General features: G+C 38.2%; 4 protein-coding genes, 1 long non-coding RNA gene and 1 pseudogene across 6 annotated transcripts; 2 read left to right on the forward strand and 4 right to left on the reverse strand.

Moving 5' to 3' along the window:
- The first annotated feature begins 1,399 nt into the window (after positions 1 to 1,399).
- LOC116930819 lies at positions 1,400 to 3,524 on the forward strand. 2 transcript variants are annotated; one of them, XM_045179159.1, is made up of 6 exons: positions 1,400 to 1,726; positions 1,800 to 2,294; positions 2,355 to 2,528; positions 2,600 to 2,726; positions 2,792 to 2,898; positions 2,955 to 3,524. In XM_045179159.1, exons 2-6 carry the CDS (start codon positions 2,157 to 2,159, stop codon positions 3,300 to 3,302), a joined length of 894 nt encoding a protein of 297 aa, XP_045035094.1. In that variant the 5' UTR covers positions 1,400 to 1,726; positions 1,800 to 2,156; the 3' UTR covers positions 3,303 to 3,524. The 2 variants fall into 2 exon arrangements, with proteins under 2 accessions (XP_045035094.1, XP_032794111.2); XM_032938220.2 differs by having other exon boundaries at positions 1,401 to 1,726; positions 2,591 to 2,726; positions 2,955 to 3,523.
- Positions 3,525 to 4,343: 819 nt separating this feature from the next.
- Positions 4,344 to 5,206, reverse strand: LOC116930556. Its single transcript, XM_032937933.2, has 5 exons — positions 4,955 to 5,206; positions 4,771 to 4,888; positions 4,617 to 4,708; positions 4,431 to 4,553; positions 4,344 to 4,370 (listed from the first exon to the last, which is right to left on the reverse strand). The coding sequence occupies exons 1-5, from the start codon at positions 5,132 to 5,134 to the stop codon at positions 4,344 to 4,346; spliced, it is 540 nt and encodes a 179-aa protein (XP_032793824.2). The 5' UTR covers positions 5,135 to 5,206.
- A 307-nt stretch (positions 5,207 to 5,513) lies between these two features.
- Positions 5,514 to 6,291, reverse strand: LOC123475919. The gene is made up of 4 exons (XR_006651464.1): positions 6,082 to 6,291; positions 5,842 to 6,023; positions 5,685 to 5,746; positions 5,514 to 5,617 (listed from the first exon to the last, which is right to left on the reverse strand). It is a non-coding gene; the product is annotated as an uncharacterized LOC123475919 (long non-coding RNA).
- A 21-nt stretch (positions 6,292 to 6,312) lies between these two features.
- Positions 6,313 to 7,569, reverse strand: LOC123466551. The gene is made up of 4 exons (XM_045178698.1): positions 6,796 to 7,569; positions 6,614 to 6,724; positions 6,391 to 6,541; positions 6,313 to 6,322 (listed from the first exon to the last, which is right to left on the reverse strand). Exons 1-4 carry the CDS (start codon positions 7,142 to 7,144, stop codon positions 6,313 to 6,315), a joined length of 621 nt encoding a protein of 206 aa, XP_045034633.1. The 5' UTR covers positions 7,145 to 7,569.
- Positions 7,570 to 8,123: 554 nt separating this feature from the next.
- On the reverse strand, positions 8,124 to 10,103 carry LOC123475920 (annotated as a pseudogene).
- Positions 10,104 to 13,747: 3,644 nt separating this feature from the next.
- LOC116930814 lies at positions 13,748 to 15,763 on the forward strand. Its single transcript, XM_032938213.2, has 9 exons — positions 13,748 to 13,909; positions 14,005 to 14,128; positions 14,200 to 14,280; positions 14,354 to 14,516; positions 14,608 to 14,705; positions 14,773 to 14,820; positions 14,893 to 15,115; positions 15,196 to 15,312; positions 15,400 to 15,763. The coding sequence occupies exons 1-9, from the start codon at positions 13,871 to 13,873 to the stop codon at positions 15,518 to 15,520; spliced, it is 1,014 nt and encodes a 337-aa protein (XP_032794104.1). The 5' UTR covers positions 13,748 to 13,870; the 3' UTR covers positions 15,521 to 15,763.
- Positions 15,764 to 15,999: the final 236 nt, after the last annotated feature.

Raw genomic sequence — 15,999 nt, forward strand, 5'->3', positions numbered from 1 at the left:
CCTTATATTTGATTGTATGCATGACATTGCAGAAGGTGTTGGCCCTTTTTTGTTAAAATTGTGCCTTAAAGAGTGGAACATAAACAAAAAAGAGTACGGACTCAATGCTGCGTGCTTAAATGAAAGATTTACATCATTTCATTATGGGAGGTACGGCTCAACTAACAAACCAAGCCCTCGATTCACAGATGCTAATTTGAAAGAGGAAGGTAATTACAACATAAAGCAGCGTGCTAATCAAAGTCTATGCGCCCTTCAAAATTTTCCGTTAATGTTTGGTGATAGAATACCTGAAGATGACCCACACTATGGTTTGTTACTTTTGTTTATTTCAATTTGTGATATCATCTTTGCTCCCGCTATCACAATTACACATTGTAATATCTTGAGGGATATGATATCAGAGTTATTTGAACAATTCAATTTAGTATTTCCTGGTGTCCAACCCATTAATAAAATGCACCACTTGACGCATTATCCTGACATGATAAAACTACATGGGCCGCCCACTAGGTACTGGTGCATGAGATTTGAATCTTTTCATTACATCTTAAAACGTCGTGCACAGTTCATTGGGAATTTCAAAAATATTTGTAAGTCTTTGGCGTGTCATGTGCAGCGTTTCAATTGTTTAAACTTGGTTGAGAATGATGTGTTTGTTAAAAAAATTATTGTTGGTCCACCCGGGAAAAAAAACATCCCCATTAATGACGTGCTCAAATCCCTCTCTGTATCCCTCGATCAGGAGTGCCCATTGAAACCTTCCGACGTTTGTTCAGTACCAAATTGGGTTAAAGTGGGCGGATGGGAGTACAGACCTGGGGGTATTATAGTTTTGAAAAAAAGTTATGAAACAGAATCAAGTTTACCAAAATTTGCTGTAATCAGATATGTTATTGCCAAAACCAAATCTCAAATTTTCATCGTCTTGTCTGTTTTAAAAACAATCTCTTTTCATACTAAATATCACTCGTACCTTGTTGAGGAGAGAACTCACGAAAAAAACATAGTATTGAACATTCTAGAATGTGGGTCGGTTGAGCCACTTGACTTTGTTAAAAATTTCTCTGTTGATTCAAACAAATATGTGAACTTCCGCCACATTATTTAGTAACTTTTCTGTTTCAATTCAAACATTAGATCCAGATCAAACATCGTTCTGTCTTGTTCGCGCCCTTTGAATCATCAAAAATACTTACTGAAACTCTAAAATACTAAAAATTCTTGCGTAAAATGGATGAAAACTGTACTGGTATGAATATGTGGAGTGCAAATGAAGTGGAATCTTTTTTAAAATCAAAGGGATTTGGAGAAAACGTAACTGAGATACTTAAAGGTATATAAATACTTAATTTAAAAACTGTTATTGATCTGAAATTCTAATTCAATTTTTCCTAACTACAATTCAACAGGAAATGAAATTGACGGCGAATCTTTCCTGCTGCTGAATGACGCAGAAGTGGCTAGTATGGGTTTCGAGATAGGTCCAGCTGCTAAGTTACGACGTTTATTGGAAGTATTGCGTAGTAACAACAGTGCAAACACCCAGAAGCAAGTAAATGAAGTGTTCAATCAGCGTAGAGAAACTGACAGCAGTGCTGGACCTGGTGATGGATGTGAGGATGAGAGTTTCCCTGTGAAAACGTGTTACTTGCAACCAAATAACAATCTCGTTACTGATAAGCCGCCCATTTCCACAGCAAGTTCACAGCAAGTGCTTCGAGGGGTATGTTCGGTTTAAATATCTTTTATTGTGTTTGACGAAAATTCAGCTAATGTGAATGTCATGTATATTTTAGGATAACGTAAACGTAATAGAAATTTTAAATGGAGACAAGCTCGGAAGACAGATTGTAAAAAACTTCATTGAGAACAATGAAGCATTTATAACCCACGAAGAACGGAAAAAAATTGTGCAGCTTGTATGTCTCCATATGGTGACAGTTGATTCACTGAAATTCTTCCCGTTAACCGAAACTAAGCATCTCCATGCCGAGGCAATCATAAAAAGTTTCCCTGCCTTGGAACAAAAGTTATTTCTGAAGGGAAAGTAACATACACCCATGAAGTGTTTTATGACCAAGTTGCTGGCGGATACATAGAAAACAAACTAAAAGATATGCGAAGAACAGCAGGGATAAGGAAAAGAAAATTAAATGTGTCTTCAAACTCCATTGAAATCGAACGTGGTGAAACATCTAGAGTGCAAAAAAAAAGTAAGAGTAAAACAGACGAACGGTGCTGTGTCCGTGGAATGCAAGATTATGCCAGACGAAGAAATGATGCAGTCAATGGTAATTTTGTTTAGTCTATTTTCAGTTAGATTTTAATGTTACTTAATTTGTCTTCTTCAGGTGATGTGGTTAAGGACCCACTCGTCGTCTGTCAGTAACACTCCAAAAATCGTCAATTTCATGGAAGAAACATTCGTCTACCGGGAAATCCAGCAAAACAAAAACAAGTTTCAGTGTGCCAGTGACGTTCTTAAAGAATATCCCCGTTACGTTGACGTTGAGGAGGGTTTGTTGGTAAAAATCCATTTAAAATGTTTTTTAATTCGATTTGTACCTAATGTAAATATTTTGAAAAGATCCTTCAGGATTTTAAACGAAAGTATCCTGCCAGCAATCCGGCTGCCCTAAACAAAAAATTTTTATCAAAATTTTCATCTACTTTGGTAAAATTGGTCAAAAGGAAGGGAGAATCTATTCCGAAATGCAGTGATGGTATATAATTTTTTGTAACAGTGACTCACGATTAACTAACGATCTATATTTTTACATTGATGTAGAATGTTTAAGATCCCTGGTATTAACTCTTCAGTTACTGCCAAGTGTCAACAACGTTAAAAAAGCCAGCTTTGACTCAAAACTAGGTCGCCTTTTCCTCTTTGTAAAGGTGATTACTTTGTTATTTTCTGCTTAATCAAAACGCTGATTTTTCTTTTGCCATAGGAAAATGAATGCATTTCAACCTTGGCTGAAAAGAAAGATTCTACATACCATAAGCAGCCATTCCTTGTTGTCACCGGGACGATGGAGCACCCTATTTCTTTCAATTTGGTGATTGACAAAACTGTTATTCCTCTAGGATGTGAATGTTCTAGAGCATTTAATGTTTTATTTGCTTCTTTTTTCATTTTTCGTCTTGAATATCCTAAGTATTTAGACAAATTCTTCATTTTTTTCGAACAGTTTGTTTTCGAGATTTTCTTGAGTAAAAATAACAAAATAAGCTCATCAAATCAAGATTTTGTCAACGTCCTCGAACACATTGCAGGCGATGAGGCTTTTAATTCCTGAATTAGATCACACGCCTTAATGTTATCGTCTCTCGTTCTTCAACTCATATGGAATGACTTTCGATGTGATTTTATGGATTGTTTCATAATCAAGCCAACTTCCTCTACTTATAATACCACCAATCAGTTTTTAATCATTAAAACGTAGTAGTCTTCTGTATGTGTATCCTAATCCGGATTCTTTTTGTACGAATGACGTAATGTTTTCAATAAAGACACTTTGTTGGATCAAATGTTTTGGTATTCACTGCAATGGTACCCACACTTATTATGCTCACACTTATTCCACACTTTTTTGTTGTTTTGTATTTGTCCAAACATTATATTCCTTTTTGGGGACCCCCTCTTTGTTTCCCCAAAAACACACCCCCCCCCCCCCCCCCTTTTTTTAAAAAAAAAAAATTTTTTACTTAAACTTTTTTTTCTTTAAAAAAAAAATTTTATTTTAAATTTTTTCTTCTAAATTAAATAAAAAAAAACTTTTTTTTTTTTTTTATTAAAAAAAAATAAAAAAAAAAAAAAAAAAAATTAAATAAAAAAAAAACCCATTTCATTTTTTTTTTTTTTTTTAAATTAAAATTTTTTGCCCACTTATTAGTGTGCGTTTTGATCCACACTTAACCACACTTAGGCCCTAAGTGGAGTGGCACACCTTCATTTACGTGTGCCCCAAAGTGGACTATCCCACTTTTAAGTGGGTACCAACACTTTTTAGTGGGGACTTCCATTTCCACACTTGTAAGTGGGGTTAAGTGTGGGTAAAATTTTTTACTGTGTAGGCTTTAGTGTTAGCTTGTTCCATTTTTGAACGGAACTTTTCCCTTGCAGAGGTCGAATCTTACATAGGCATCGAGCGAAAGACTATTGAAGGTATTTTTTTATAAAGAAATCTCGTATTTTTACCTCCATAGTGGTTAATCTGTTTTCGAGCCCAAGCTGCCGTCATGCGATAACCTTCCAGATCGGTTTTAAAAGATCCAGGCAATTCCGTCGACGTTTTTGTCGGATGACTCAATAGTCTCATCAGCAACATTATTCTTTATCATAGGACCGAGAGCTGTACTTGAATCTAAAAATAAGTACTAATTGGTTATTCCAGCATTATACTTATAATTTATATTAAACTCACTTTTTTTTCTAAAGCTGATTGTTGCAACTGCTGAAGAATAACTGGCAGGTCTTTTTCTTGTAGGCCAAGCAATGCTAAAGTGTTTTGTAATTTCTTTACATACTCAGCCACTTTCTTGTTCGCCTGTTGTTATAATCATAATTAATACAAATCAACATACGAAGATACATATTAAATGGATAGTACTTTCATAAGCCTCTTTACTAATGACTGCACCATACTCTGTTCTTTTTCTTCGTTGTGGTAAAATATTGCTTCAGTAAGGTGGTCTAGACGAGCTAAATTAATTTAAGGGTTTTTATTCATTAATTAATCGACAATTTTCATAAAAAATAATTACATGCTGGGCTCATATGTTTGGTAACGGAGCCATACCTCGACAACTTAGCAAACACTTGTTCCTGCTCTTCTCCTAATGACGCAGGAGCTCCATCTTTCCATCTTCCATTGTGAATAACCTAATAGAATGATATTGAGATATTAAAAAATAAATTTAACAAAATTTAACGTTTCAACCAAATCACCTGACAATCCCATACATGGGTCCGTCCATGAAATACACTTAGAAAACCAGTCATTTCTGTACTCATTCGATCGAAATCTTCGTGATTCGGATGTCCCACAGATAGCTTAGCAACATCTTTAGCAAAAGTTGAATAGTTGCAGATCACATCATAACAGAAATACAAGTATCCTAGTGCCATAACATTTTATGGAAGTGATGCACGAAACGGTAGCTTTCTCCAGTTTTTTAATTTCCTGTAACAAGAATATTTTTAAATTAAAGGCGTAGCTCCCCCCGAGAAAAATTCTTTTTTTTTTTAAAAAAAGGAAAAAAAAAAAAAAAAAAAAAAAAAAAAAAAAAAAAAAAAAAAAAAAAAAAGAGGGGAAAAAAAAAAAAAAAAAAAAAAAAAAATTAAAAAAAAAAAAAAAAAAAAAAAAAAAAAAAAAAAAAAAAAAAAAAAAAAAAAAAAAAAAAAAAAAAAAAAAAAAAAAATTATTATTTTAAAAAAAAAAAAAAAAAAAAAAAAAAAAAAAACACCAAAAAAAAAAAAAAAAAAAAAAAAAAAAAAAAAAAACCGACAACAAGCAGACCCAAGTCCGGTTTCATCTTGAGTACGAAAGCGAGAACTAATTTCTCGTCCTGCTTTGTATGTGGTATTTCCACACGAATCGTGCCCTCTTTTCTACATGACCACATAAGCATATGTTAGTGTACACCAGACCGGTATATCAAATAAAAATATAGAGTACTTGAGGCTTGAACGAATTGATCATTTCAATATGCGTTTGAATGTCTTCGTCCAATTCGATTCCTTCATTGCCGTACAGGGAATCCATGTAGCCGCAAGGAGAGATACGTGAAGTTTTACATGAAATAATTTGTGATTTTTTTGTCGTTTTCTTTTACCTTCCGGCAGATTCATATCGGTATAGTTTCATCACGACATCAAAATGCGTGTACAAGCAAGGCCCTACGCAACATTTTCATTTCATCTTTTGTCGTTTTCTTACATCAACTTCAATCCTGTGACGAATATACGAGAAATATGTACTAGCCATTTTGAACATCACCGGGTTAATTGTAGAGATCTAGAATATACAGAAATAAAGATTAGATTGATGAAATTTTGTTGTTTCATGTAATAACCTTGACTAGTGGGGTTACTATGAATCAGTAATAAATAACTAAGATGAAGGGAGGGGAACTAAGTCTGACCTTGCTGCGTTTATTAGCGATTTCCAACTGCCATCCCTAGACCACCAGCAGGCCATGTTGCCATGTCTCTGGTATTGGTCTTGGGTTACTACAGTTTCATTAATTATTTAAACATTAGACTATTAGAGTAGCCTACCCTTCCTGATTAAGACGACATTTTTTTCAAGCATTTCTATATATTTCATAGCAGCGGTTGAAGGAGTTTTGTGTTTTAAATGGAACCATTGGATCAGAACAGACTTGGTGATGGAAAGGGTGCAACTTCTAATGGGAGAACCTGGCCACAATCCTGATAACACATATTCTCGCATCGATGCCAGAACAGGTTCCTTATGATAGTTGCAGTTAGTGTTGAGGCATCGAAATGATGCAGCATTGAGATCGAACCGACCTGTATTTTGAAATAATAAGTGAATTTTACTGTTTCATTAAATAATACTGAATACATGCTGTTTTTTCTAACCTTCAAGAGTGCAAACAATCATTGAAACTTCTTTTGAAGGTTCTAAGTTCAGCATATTCTTTGAATTACAACCAACACACTCCAATGGGACAAAGCAGGAAACAGAGACTTCTGCAAAATTTATAGAAAATTTACATTAAATGTGCTAAAATAAAATAATTTTTGTTTCTAAAGTTAATAACCTTTAACAATGACCACATCTTTTGAGAAATCCCAAAACTCCTTCGCTTTCAACTTGATTACATTCAAATTCTGCATAACATCACGGTTATGAAGTGTGGTTGTTGTATGGAAATCAATGTCACAGTAACTGCAATACACTTTGACACAAGAAGAACAGCGGATGTAGTTGCAGTTTACCATTTTCCTGCAAATCCAGCATGACGTTGGCACCGTAGCATGGCTTTCTATTAATGCCTTCATGGCAAAATTGAGGTTGTCTTCCCAATCCTTGGAAATCTGGCCCATCCGCTTTGCATGCTGCTTGTTCACTTCGACCTTTTCCTTATGCAGCAATTCTATGTTCTCCATTTCACTGCCTGTGAAATTACATTCTTTTTGAACATCCTTTAGAATTGTTGTAATTTCTTCGGTTGAAATTTCACCTTTTTTTTTTTTCTTTACTGTTTGGTCACTAAAGGATCTAGGGGATCACGTTGTTTATCAACCCGCTTTGAACCATGAAAAGAGTCCGGTACGTTTGTTTTTTCTTTTCTTCTTCCATTTGTTAACTTTTTCACCACTAATTTACAAAATTTTTTATCAATTTCATTTCTTTTTATTTGTTTACGTTTCCCCATTTTATCACTCAGTTTTGGCAGTCAAAAATGGCGGAAAATGCTGTTTTTCATTGAAATAATCCGTGAACGGATCAGGGTCCGATTATTTAAAGAACACTAGAATTGTCCGTGAACGGATCTCTGACCGATCTCAAAAGTTTTGAGCAAAATACAAGAAACGAGTTAAAAAAACATGTCACTCTCATGTAGCTAGCAGACGAATTTGATTTTTTCTAACAGCTCGTCATCTGAACCTTGTCCATTAGCAGTAATTTTAACAACTTGGATCCATATGGCTAGTCATAGTCAGAGTCCTAAAAGATTGTGTTAAAATTCTCCATAGGTAACCTACTAGCTCAGTTTCAAATAAATGAAAAAGTAATGGGAAGAACAAGAGAAAATCTTTATTTCAATCAAATCATAAACCGTCCTGAGTACATGCTATGCATTTTACACATTCATTATATCATACTATATACAGTCGAAACCGGCTGCTGAAAATTCTGTAAATTTGTTCTTTGTGATAATTTCCTCGATTCTAACAACATCCAAACGGCTGCTTAATCAGCGTGAGCTAAACGACTGCTAGATTCGGTTCATTAAGTTAATTTTTCTAAATTTATCCCAGTGACATCAGCTTAGTCGTTTTACAAACGGAAAGATGGATTTTAAAGGTCGCCCAGTTAAAAATTACGTACCAAAAAATAAATCGATAAAACAGTTGGTAAGAATACTGAAGTAATCCGTTTATTACAAACCACGCAAAATATTTATACGGCGTTTACAAAAGAGTTGAATGACTGCTTTGGTAGGAAAACGTTCGAAATGGATTTTGAAATTGGAGCAATAGGATGGATGAAAATGATCTAGTATCCTCCAGCGGATTGGGGTGGAGGGCCGTAAGAGGCGACTGAAGCCGGCTGATGAGGTGGGGCTACCGGGGCAGAAGGATAACCACCTCCGACTGATCCACCGTAACCACCAGCTCCATGACCTCCTCCTGCAGAGCCTCCATATCCACCAGCTTGTCCACCGTGCCCTGCTCCTGTTGCACCTCCATGGCCACCAGCTTGTTCACCGTGACCTCCTCCTACAGAACCTCCGTAAGAAGGCATTGGGGCCTGATGAGGTGGTGGAGCGACTGGACCAGGAGCATAACCTGCCGGTCCTCCATGGCCTCCGTGTCCACCACCCATCGATCCTCCATAGCCAGAGGACTGACTACCCCCCCTGTCCACCTCCTACAGCTCCTCCGTAGCCACCAGCTTGTCCTCCGTGACTACCCCCACCATAAGAAGGCATCGGAGCCGCGTGATGAACTGGTGCAGCGACCGGAGCAGGAGCGTGAACATGTACGTGGACAGGTGCAGCTCCTGAAGAGCCTCCGTAACCGCTAGATTGGGTACCTCTATGTCCACCTCCTGCTGATCCTCCGTAGGAACCACCTCCCATCTGACCTCCGCCATAACCACCCCCTCCATGACCTCCACTTGGCCCACCGTAAGAAGGTGCAGGCCTAGGTGCTGGCTGGTGATGAACCATTGGTTGAGGAGCCGGTACAATGATAGGCTGAGGGGCAGGGATATAAATTATTTGTGGGGGAGGTGCAGCACCGTATCCTCCACCGCCTGTAAGATGTTAATTTAAAAATCATAAGAATTAAGACAAAACTAAAAAGGCCTGATAGCTACGATGACATACCGCCTCCGTGCCCACCGCCGCCATAACCTCCACCTCCGTGTCCTCCGCCGCCGTAGCTCATACCTCCACCGTAACCTCCGCCTGTTTAAATTACAAATAGATTTTATGTTTATTTGTCCTCGTCGATAGCTTCCATAACTTTTGAACCAACTAACCTCTTCCTTTTCCTTTGGTTGCTTCAGTGCCATGGATTAGCACCAATCCGAATAACAGAAAACATTTCATGGTATTTACGTTAACCTAATCCAGAATTAAACAATCATAAAATATGATTAGATTTCAAGTTGAATCAAATGTGTACCTTGGGCATGTTGAATCAGTTTGCCAGCCAACACAGAGAACAACTCTCAACTGTGCTTTGAAATTTGGTAGCCTCCACTTTTATACATCGTCCACAAGGTGTGATTCTAATAATGTCGAAGACCTAAGTCATCATCAATGAAGAAGAAAAAATGAAAGTGAGTTGAAGACGTGTGAAGTTAACTTTTCCTCGTGTTTCTATTCTTTCAATTCGATTACTTCAGTGTGACGGCGTTGGTTCACAAAGCATTTTCGTGGTGATTCAAGGACTCTTTCCTTGCGCCCAACCGTCTGTCCTCTCCGGGGAAGAAAAAAAAACCCCGTTCACCCAGTTTTCTTTGACCAAGGGCTCGTAGTGACATTCTATTAAAAGACGAATGATTCTCTTAAAAATAACGGGCAAAATATAATACGCCAGGCTAGCGGCACTGCATGGAGCCTAGAAAAAATAATAAAAAGGGAGAGTTACACGACTACCATATTATTATTTGTACGTAGACTGTGCAGGACTGCATACTGCATAGGCTCCAGGTCATATAGGGAAAGTTTTTTTGTTAAAGGACGTATTGCTTATAGATTTCTTTTCGGAAAATCCCCCTGCATTTCATCGGAAGATTTCGAAAACGTCTATCCAGAATAACGTCCTTTCTTCTTCCTTAGATCAGAGTCATAGACCCCTGGTTCCTCCGCTATGGCTATTTTCCCTCTCAGAAAAGGGGTACCCTCTTGCGGGGAATACTATACAACAAAACTAGGCTTTTGGGTCGGGGCATGGTCGGGGCGTATGAGTGATTTTCCGCCCGGTGGGACTGCCATCTGTCGACAAATGAGTTTCTGCGTTGATTGAAACAACACACACGCAAGAGGTGCTCCCACCGGGCGGAAAATCACTATTTCGCCCCAACCACCCTGACCCAAAACCCCCGTTTTTTTGCATAGTAATCCCCGCAAGAGGGTACCCCTTTTGTGAGAGGGAAAATAGCCATAGTAGAGGAACCAGGGGTCTATGACTCTGCTTAGATATATAATAAAAAGAAATTCAGCTAGTACCAAAATATTTAATTATCGTTATTATTTTACCTTTATCGTTTGATCAGTAATCAGATAGTATAGTCCTGAACGATGCTGGTTTAAAGCTTCAACGATGTTAGGTAATTTGGCTTTTTCAATTGACAACTGAAACCATTGCGCATCAACGAGTGCTTTCTTCAACTCGGGATTCAAATCGACAATTCCTTCTTCAAGACCCTCGTTTTCAAGCGATTCATCGCCAATAGATTCGTTCTCGTAGAATTCATCTGAGTCGGCGTCACCACCAGAACAACAGATATTGGTTAATTTTTTTCCAACAAGTGGATCAGAGACCAACGTGCTGCTTTCGGATAGCACGTTAATTATTGGTACTAAAGTAAAAAGGAAAGCGCGTTAAAACATGGCAAGACTATTGAAATAAAAAAATTTATTCAAAAATTAAACAGATGGATCAATGTTGTAGATAACTATCATATTAGCCTACACAGTCATGATCTTCAACAGACGAGCTCTGTAACTGGAGTAAAAGTCATTTGATGGTTTCTGAAAACAAAACAGTTCCACTTTAAGGAATCATTACACCGCAGTCCATTGCGATTTCATCAGAATCGGCTTTAGTATAGCCAGTCCTATGGGATTATCACGGGCTTGTTTATTATGCCTTTATTATGCGTTTGTTCGCCGTACACAATCCACCCCCTAGACCTACTACAAAAATCAACACGACATGTGAACATCGCAGAGCTAAAATCGAAATAAGGTCTTCAGCTTTCTTATTTATCGCCCAACAACGAACTTTACTAACCTACAGCTTTGAATAATTCAGTTTTTGAAACAAAATTAACATACGAGACTGTCCTCAGACTTGCCGTGTGCTAAAATTTTTGAGTTTGAGCGGCACTCAAAGATCAAGAAAATTTCAAGATAAAATTAAAATATTAAAAAACTCCTGCGCGAACACCGAGAGCCCTTGAGTCGCTTTCCGAGGTAGTCACGAAAGGGAACTGTAGTTTGATCGTTAGATGTGCCGCTCTAGCACTTCTAGTTCTGAACTGACCGCTAGATGTCAGTATGAAAAGAACGTAAAATTCAGTTTGAGCGGAGCTATTTTTTTCCAGTAGAGCGCAACTAAATTCAAAGTAAAACGAGTTGAGCGCAGCTCAAAATTTCGAGTTTTAACGCAAGCGCGCTCAAAATTCGAGCGTGCTTACGGCAAGTCTGATACAGACCCTCCCCTGCCTCGGGAAACTAAAGTGGAAAGAAACGGGTGTGCACTGCCATCAAATAAGCTGACAAATGGCGATGTATTTCAAAACGTGGAAAACCGTCATTAGTCACGTTATACTTGTATCAAAGTTTTTCTGAAGGCATTATGCTTCACCGTGTTGTCATTCGTTCTTCAGTATTATTTAAACCAAATGAACAACCCCACCAATCATTCTTGAGATATACAGTTTGCGTCATCCATGACCTTTCTGCAATTTGGCAATAACTGTGTCAGCGCTTTGTATTTCTATCATGGTAGGCTACGGGATATTAATTCATAAAACACAACATACGGGTCCTCAACCATAATTGGCAGTACTACAAGAACGTAGGAGGTGCATAATGAATATTAGAAATCGCCTGAAAAAAACAAACAAAAAGAACAAAACAGTCTGAGAAAACCTGGAGTACAGCATTGGCCATCGCCTATATGCGGGTCTTCTCTCTATCAGTTGCCATATCCAACAACGTGCACAGTTGTCAGTTCTTATTGACATTTTTTTTCTACTGACCACCCCTTGAAGGTTGCAAGAAATGCAAGAATGCTTATTATAACCGACAGCTGAAGTGGAAAAACCGGGAACAGTTTTTGATAAATCGAGAAGTTTCTGACAAAGGACATTGAGATAATGACAACATGATCTCAAGAGAGTGAAAGTACTGAAACTACCTGAGGGGGTTACCTCTTGCGAGTTAAAGCAAACACTGACAGGCTGATAAGTATATGAGCATGCGATACTTCTACGTAACCATAGCAGAGTTTTCAGTTTAAACAGTTAAAAAGAACATCTCACAAGCTATAATCATAAATGAAACTTTCGAAATGTAGGTCTCAAATAAACGCAAGGGAAGAACAACCCTCGATTCCTGAATACGCTTCTTTAAAAGCATTTGGGGATTCGGTTTAGGAAGTGAGTTGCCCTTCTCTAACTATTTTAAAGGATGTTGTGATGTAGACCAGGATAGCAGATGACGAATGAATGCACTTCGTACCGTCAGGAAAACGTTAGGTGAGCAGTGTTATCAGCCCTGTCCCAACAAGGCAGTCGAATGATGGATCAATAACCTCAAAAGACCCCACAGTGGGGGAGGTGACTGTTTGTGTCAGGTTGTATACGCATGGCCTAGACAGGTAAAAAAAAATGTCTTAACATTTTTATTTGCTTTTCATGTCTCTCGTTTATGCGAGCTGGGCTAGAAAGACAGCTTTTAGACGAGGCTCGAGTAAATGTGAGCCGCTTTTAGGGTGGGAAGTTCCATTATCCCTTAACCCCCCCCCCCATCCGATATTCTATGGTAGCGACATTTTTGAACAAATGAATAACAAAAAGATATTCGAATTAGAACTCAATTTTTCTACTGCCTGCTTTTGTAACTTTTCTTTAATTATGTAAAAATGTCTTTTGTAGTGGTTTAAATAATTGGCGAGAACTTGGCTGTCGAAAAGAAGGAAGGCGCCCTACGTTACGAACAAATTTGCATACGAGCGAAGCTAGCAAAATCGCCCTCTGGCTAAAAACTCAAAAAGAAAACATCAGAAACAAAAATAAAAGCCAATGCGTAGATTTGGCAGGACGAATACGATGTTTTTCGGGAACAGATCAATTCAAGGCCAATCGAAACTTGTCACACAATCTAACGGTGTGTTTCGCTTGTCTACAACGAAGCACATTCGACACGATAGCTATACAAGTTAGAATCTGGCCAAATGTATTATACACTCACGCATTCGAAAAAAAAGCATTTTGAAGTGTTTGAATCTATGACTTTTAACGTCATGCAAATTTGATTGAAAATTGCTCAACAAATCTAATTACTAGGAAAAGAATGGAGTAATATGTTATCCATGGGAACAACGAACAACAAAGGAGTCGGCGACGAGGAAGAATTTAAAACTCGTGGGGCCACCACTATTATCCGTTGCCGAAAGGTAGATTTGCAAACTCTTTGGATAGGGAAAAAAAAAAAAAAAATGAAAAGAAAAGAAAAATAACTGGTACCAGGAGGTTGCACGACCGACACTCTTGGCAGTGGCACTGAGATTCCCCTTAACTTGTTTCTCAACGCAATCAAGATAAAAAGGGCAGCGGAAAAAAGGAAGAAGAAGAAGAGGAACGACGCAAAATCGCCCAATAGCTTCAGTCTAAGATCGCCTGCCGTCTGCACACACACGCTTAAAATGTGGCTCTTCTTCACTATAGCCACCTCTCTTCTGCAGGTAGACACAATTTCGATTTTAACGTTTTCTTCTACAATTCAAACCATAGCATTCGTTAAAGCTAGCGCTGAACATTTCTTCGTCACAAACAACAGGTTTATCTTGTCGACGGCCATGGACGGTTAATGGATCCACCAGCAAGGAATGCCATGTGGAGATTCGGTTTCCCTAACCCTGTCGATTATCAGGACAACGAACTTTATTGCGGAGGCTTTGCAAGTAGGTGACAGTTAGGAAATATGTTCAGACTAGAGCACATTACAGTGCCAATTTTATTCATGGTTCTGCAGTTCAGTGGACCGTGAACGGTGGCAAATGTGGTGTTTGTGGCGATCGATGGGACGATCCAGTACCTCGTCTCCACGAAAGTGGTAATATACAGTACAATTGGTCACTAATTAATTAATTTTTTGTTTGGATTATTATTTAATTCATTCATTTAAGGTGGATTTTATGATACTGGCTTGCTTGGCAGGCGCTACACTCCCGGCCAGGCAATTGATGTTGAAGTTGAGCTGACGGCAAATCACAAAGGATACTTTGAGTTGCGACTGTGCCCACTGTCAGGCGACCCTACGCTTGCAGAACGCCAAGAATGCTTCAACAAGTAAATGTTTTTCTATGCAAGTTTTATTACTGCACATGCTCAGGACATATAAAATGTATGATGTATACTCTATTCGTATGTAATCGTTAAGGTATCCTCTATATCTGGAAGGCAAATCAACTTACCGTTTTGAAATTCCTGAGGATACGAAACGACAAGAAACTTTCAACTACCGTGTGAAATTACCTGGTAATCAACTCATATTCATTAATTTACCTTACGCCAAATTCCTGTTTAATTCATTGCTTTCTATCAGATGGAGTTACGTGTAGCCGCTGTGTCATTCAGTGGATTTATTATACGGGTGTGTTCTATTTTATTTACTTTTAAAATCCTAGTATGCATAAATCAGTTGCTCATCGTTGGGGTTCTACAGGTAATACGTGGGACGTGTGCGTCAACGGAACAGGGGCCGTTGGTTGCGGAAACCAAGAAACTTTCAGAAATTGCGCCGATGTGGCCATCATCACCAACACAGGAGGTTTTGGACCAAGTGGCGTTGTTCCCGCCGCACCGACAAGCCTTCACGATAATCCTTATGCAATCAAATTGCTTAATGTGACCCAGAAGGGAGTCCAGGAACAGACGCTTGTCGTACGGTCAGTAAACTCGCGCAACACATTATTGGCTGGGATTTCCATTTCTCAATTTAATGCAAATAAAAACATTGACTTTTTAGATCTCAAGTATGCATTGCAAACGACAGCTTTAGGGACAAGAATCAATTTGATTCATGGTGTATGGCCAACTGCCTGAAATATCCGCCTACATGTCCAGAAAACGTCTGCACATGCTTGTAAGTCAAATTAGTATTCATTAATAAATACGAGACTTTTTTTTAATTGTTTGTTATACTTGATGTTCTGCTTTTCGATATCTATAGAACTGAATGCGTGCCCACGGGAAACTTTGCGAAAGAAGCTGGGGCGGATGTCTATTGTCATATCAACTGCCTGAGGTACCCTCCCAGTGAACGTTGCCCGGAATGGTGTAAATGCACATAGGCATGGAAACTAGTTGATTAGGCGAGCACTTAATGACATCAAAGTAATGAAAAACTCAGCCTTGCTAAGAAACACAGTCAGACGACAGAAACAGAAAGAACAAAAATGAAACATTCTATGTTTTAGGGCAATATAAATTGCAGCTCTTAAAAGAAAAACCGACTGCAGTTCATTTGTTTGGTGGTAGACCATATACTTAATCACACAAAAGGATGAGGAAACAAATATACAATTTGATTTAAATAGTTGATTCATTTCTTTCCTTTTTTCCCTTTTTCTGCTTTGGCTTCTTGAGCTGCTTTCCGCCCAATTACGGCCAATGGCTTACCATCCTGGGATACTTGTGACACAAGTCTATCTTCAAGAGTTTGATTTATTGTTTTTGAAATATTTTTCCTCATTTGTTTCGCCTCCATAATTTGGACCTTTCTTGGTCCAATAGGATTGTCTACAATCGAAATGGTTTGGGTACAATAACT

Source organism: Daphnia magna, linkage group LG9 (assembly GCF_020631705.1).
Source record: "Daphnia magna isolate NIES linkage group LG9, ASM2063170v1.1, whole genome shotgun sequence".
NCBI lineage: Eukaryota > Metazoa > Arthropoda > Branchiopoda > Diplostraca > Daphniidae > Daphnia > Daphnia magna.

Excerpts from the sequence above, each read along its gene's own strand:
- LOC116930819 (XM_032938220.2), top strand. The coding sequence starts at position 2,157 with ATGTGTCTTCAAACTCCATTGAAATCGAACGTGGTGAAACATCTAGAG. Across the intron at positions 2,295-2,354 it reads AAGAAATGATGCAGTCAATG|GTGATGTGGTTAAGGACCCA; the intron begins GTAATTTTGTTT and ends TGTCTTCTTCAG. Across the intron at positions 2,529-2,590 it reads ACGTTGAGGAGGGTTTGTTG|ATCCTTCAGGATTTTAAACG; the intron begins GTAAAAATCCAT and ends TATTTTGAAAAG.
- LOC116930556 (XM_032937933.2), bottom strand. The coding sequence starts at position 5,134 with ATGGCACTAGGATACTTGTATTTCTGTTATGATGTGATCTGCAACTAT. Across the intron at positions 4,889-4,954 it reads CCCATGTATGGGATTGTCAG|GTTATTCACAATGGAAGATG; the intron begins GTGATTTGGTTG and ends TCATTCTATTAG. Across the intron at positions 4,371-4,430 it reads AATCAGCTTTAGAAAAAAAA|ATTCAAGTACAGCTCTCGGT; the intron begins GTGAGTTTAATA and ends ACTTATTTTTAG.
- LOC123466551 (XM_045178698.1), bottom strand. The coding sequence starts at position 7,144 with ATGGAGAACATAGAATTGCTGCATAAGGAAAAGGTCGAAGTGAACAAG. Across the intron at positions 6,725-6,795 it reads AGATGTGGTCATTGTTAAAG|AAGTCTCTGTTTCCTGCTTT; the intron begins GTTATTAACTTT and ends TAAATTTTGCAG. Across the intron at positions 6,542-6,613 it reads GATTGTTTGCACTCTTGAAG|GTCGGTTCGATCTCAATGCT; the intron begins GTTAGAAAAAAC and ends TTCAAAATACAG.
- LOC116930814 (XM_032938213.2), top strand. The coding sequence starts at position 13,871 with ATGTGGCTCTTCTTCACTATAGCCACCTCTCTTCTGCAG. Across the intron at positions 14,281-14,353 it reads ACCTCGTCTCCACGAAAGTG|GTGGATTTTATGATACTGGC; the intron begins GTAATATACAGT and ends CATTCATTTAAG. Across the intron at positions 15,313-15,399 it reads GAAAACGTCTGCACATGCTT|AACTGAATGCGTGCCCACGG; the intron begins GTAAGTCAAATT and ends CGATATCTATAG.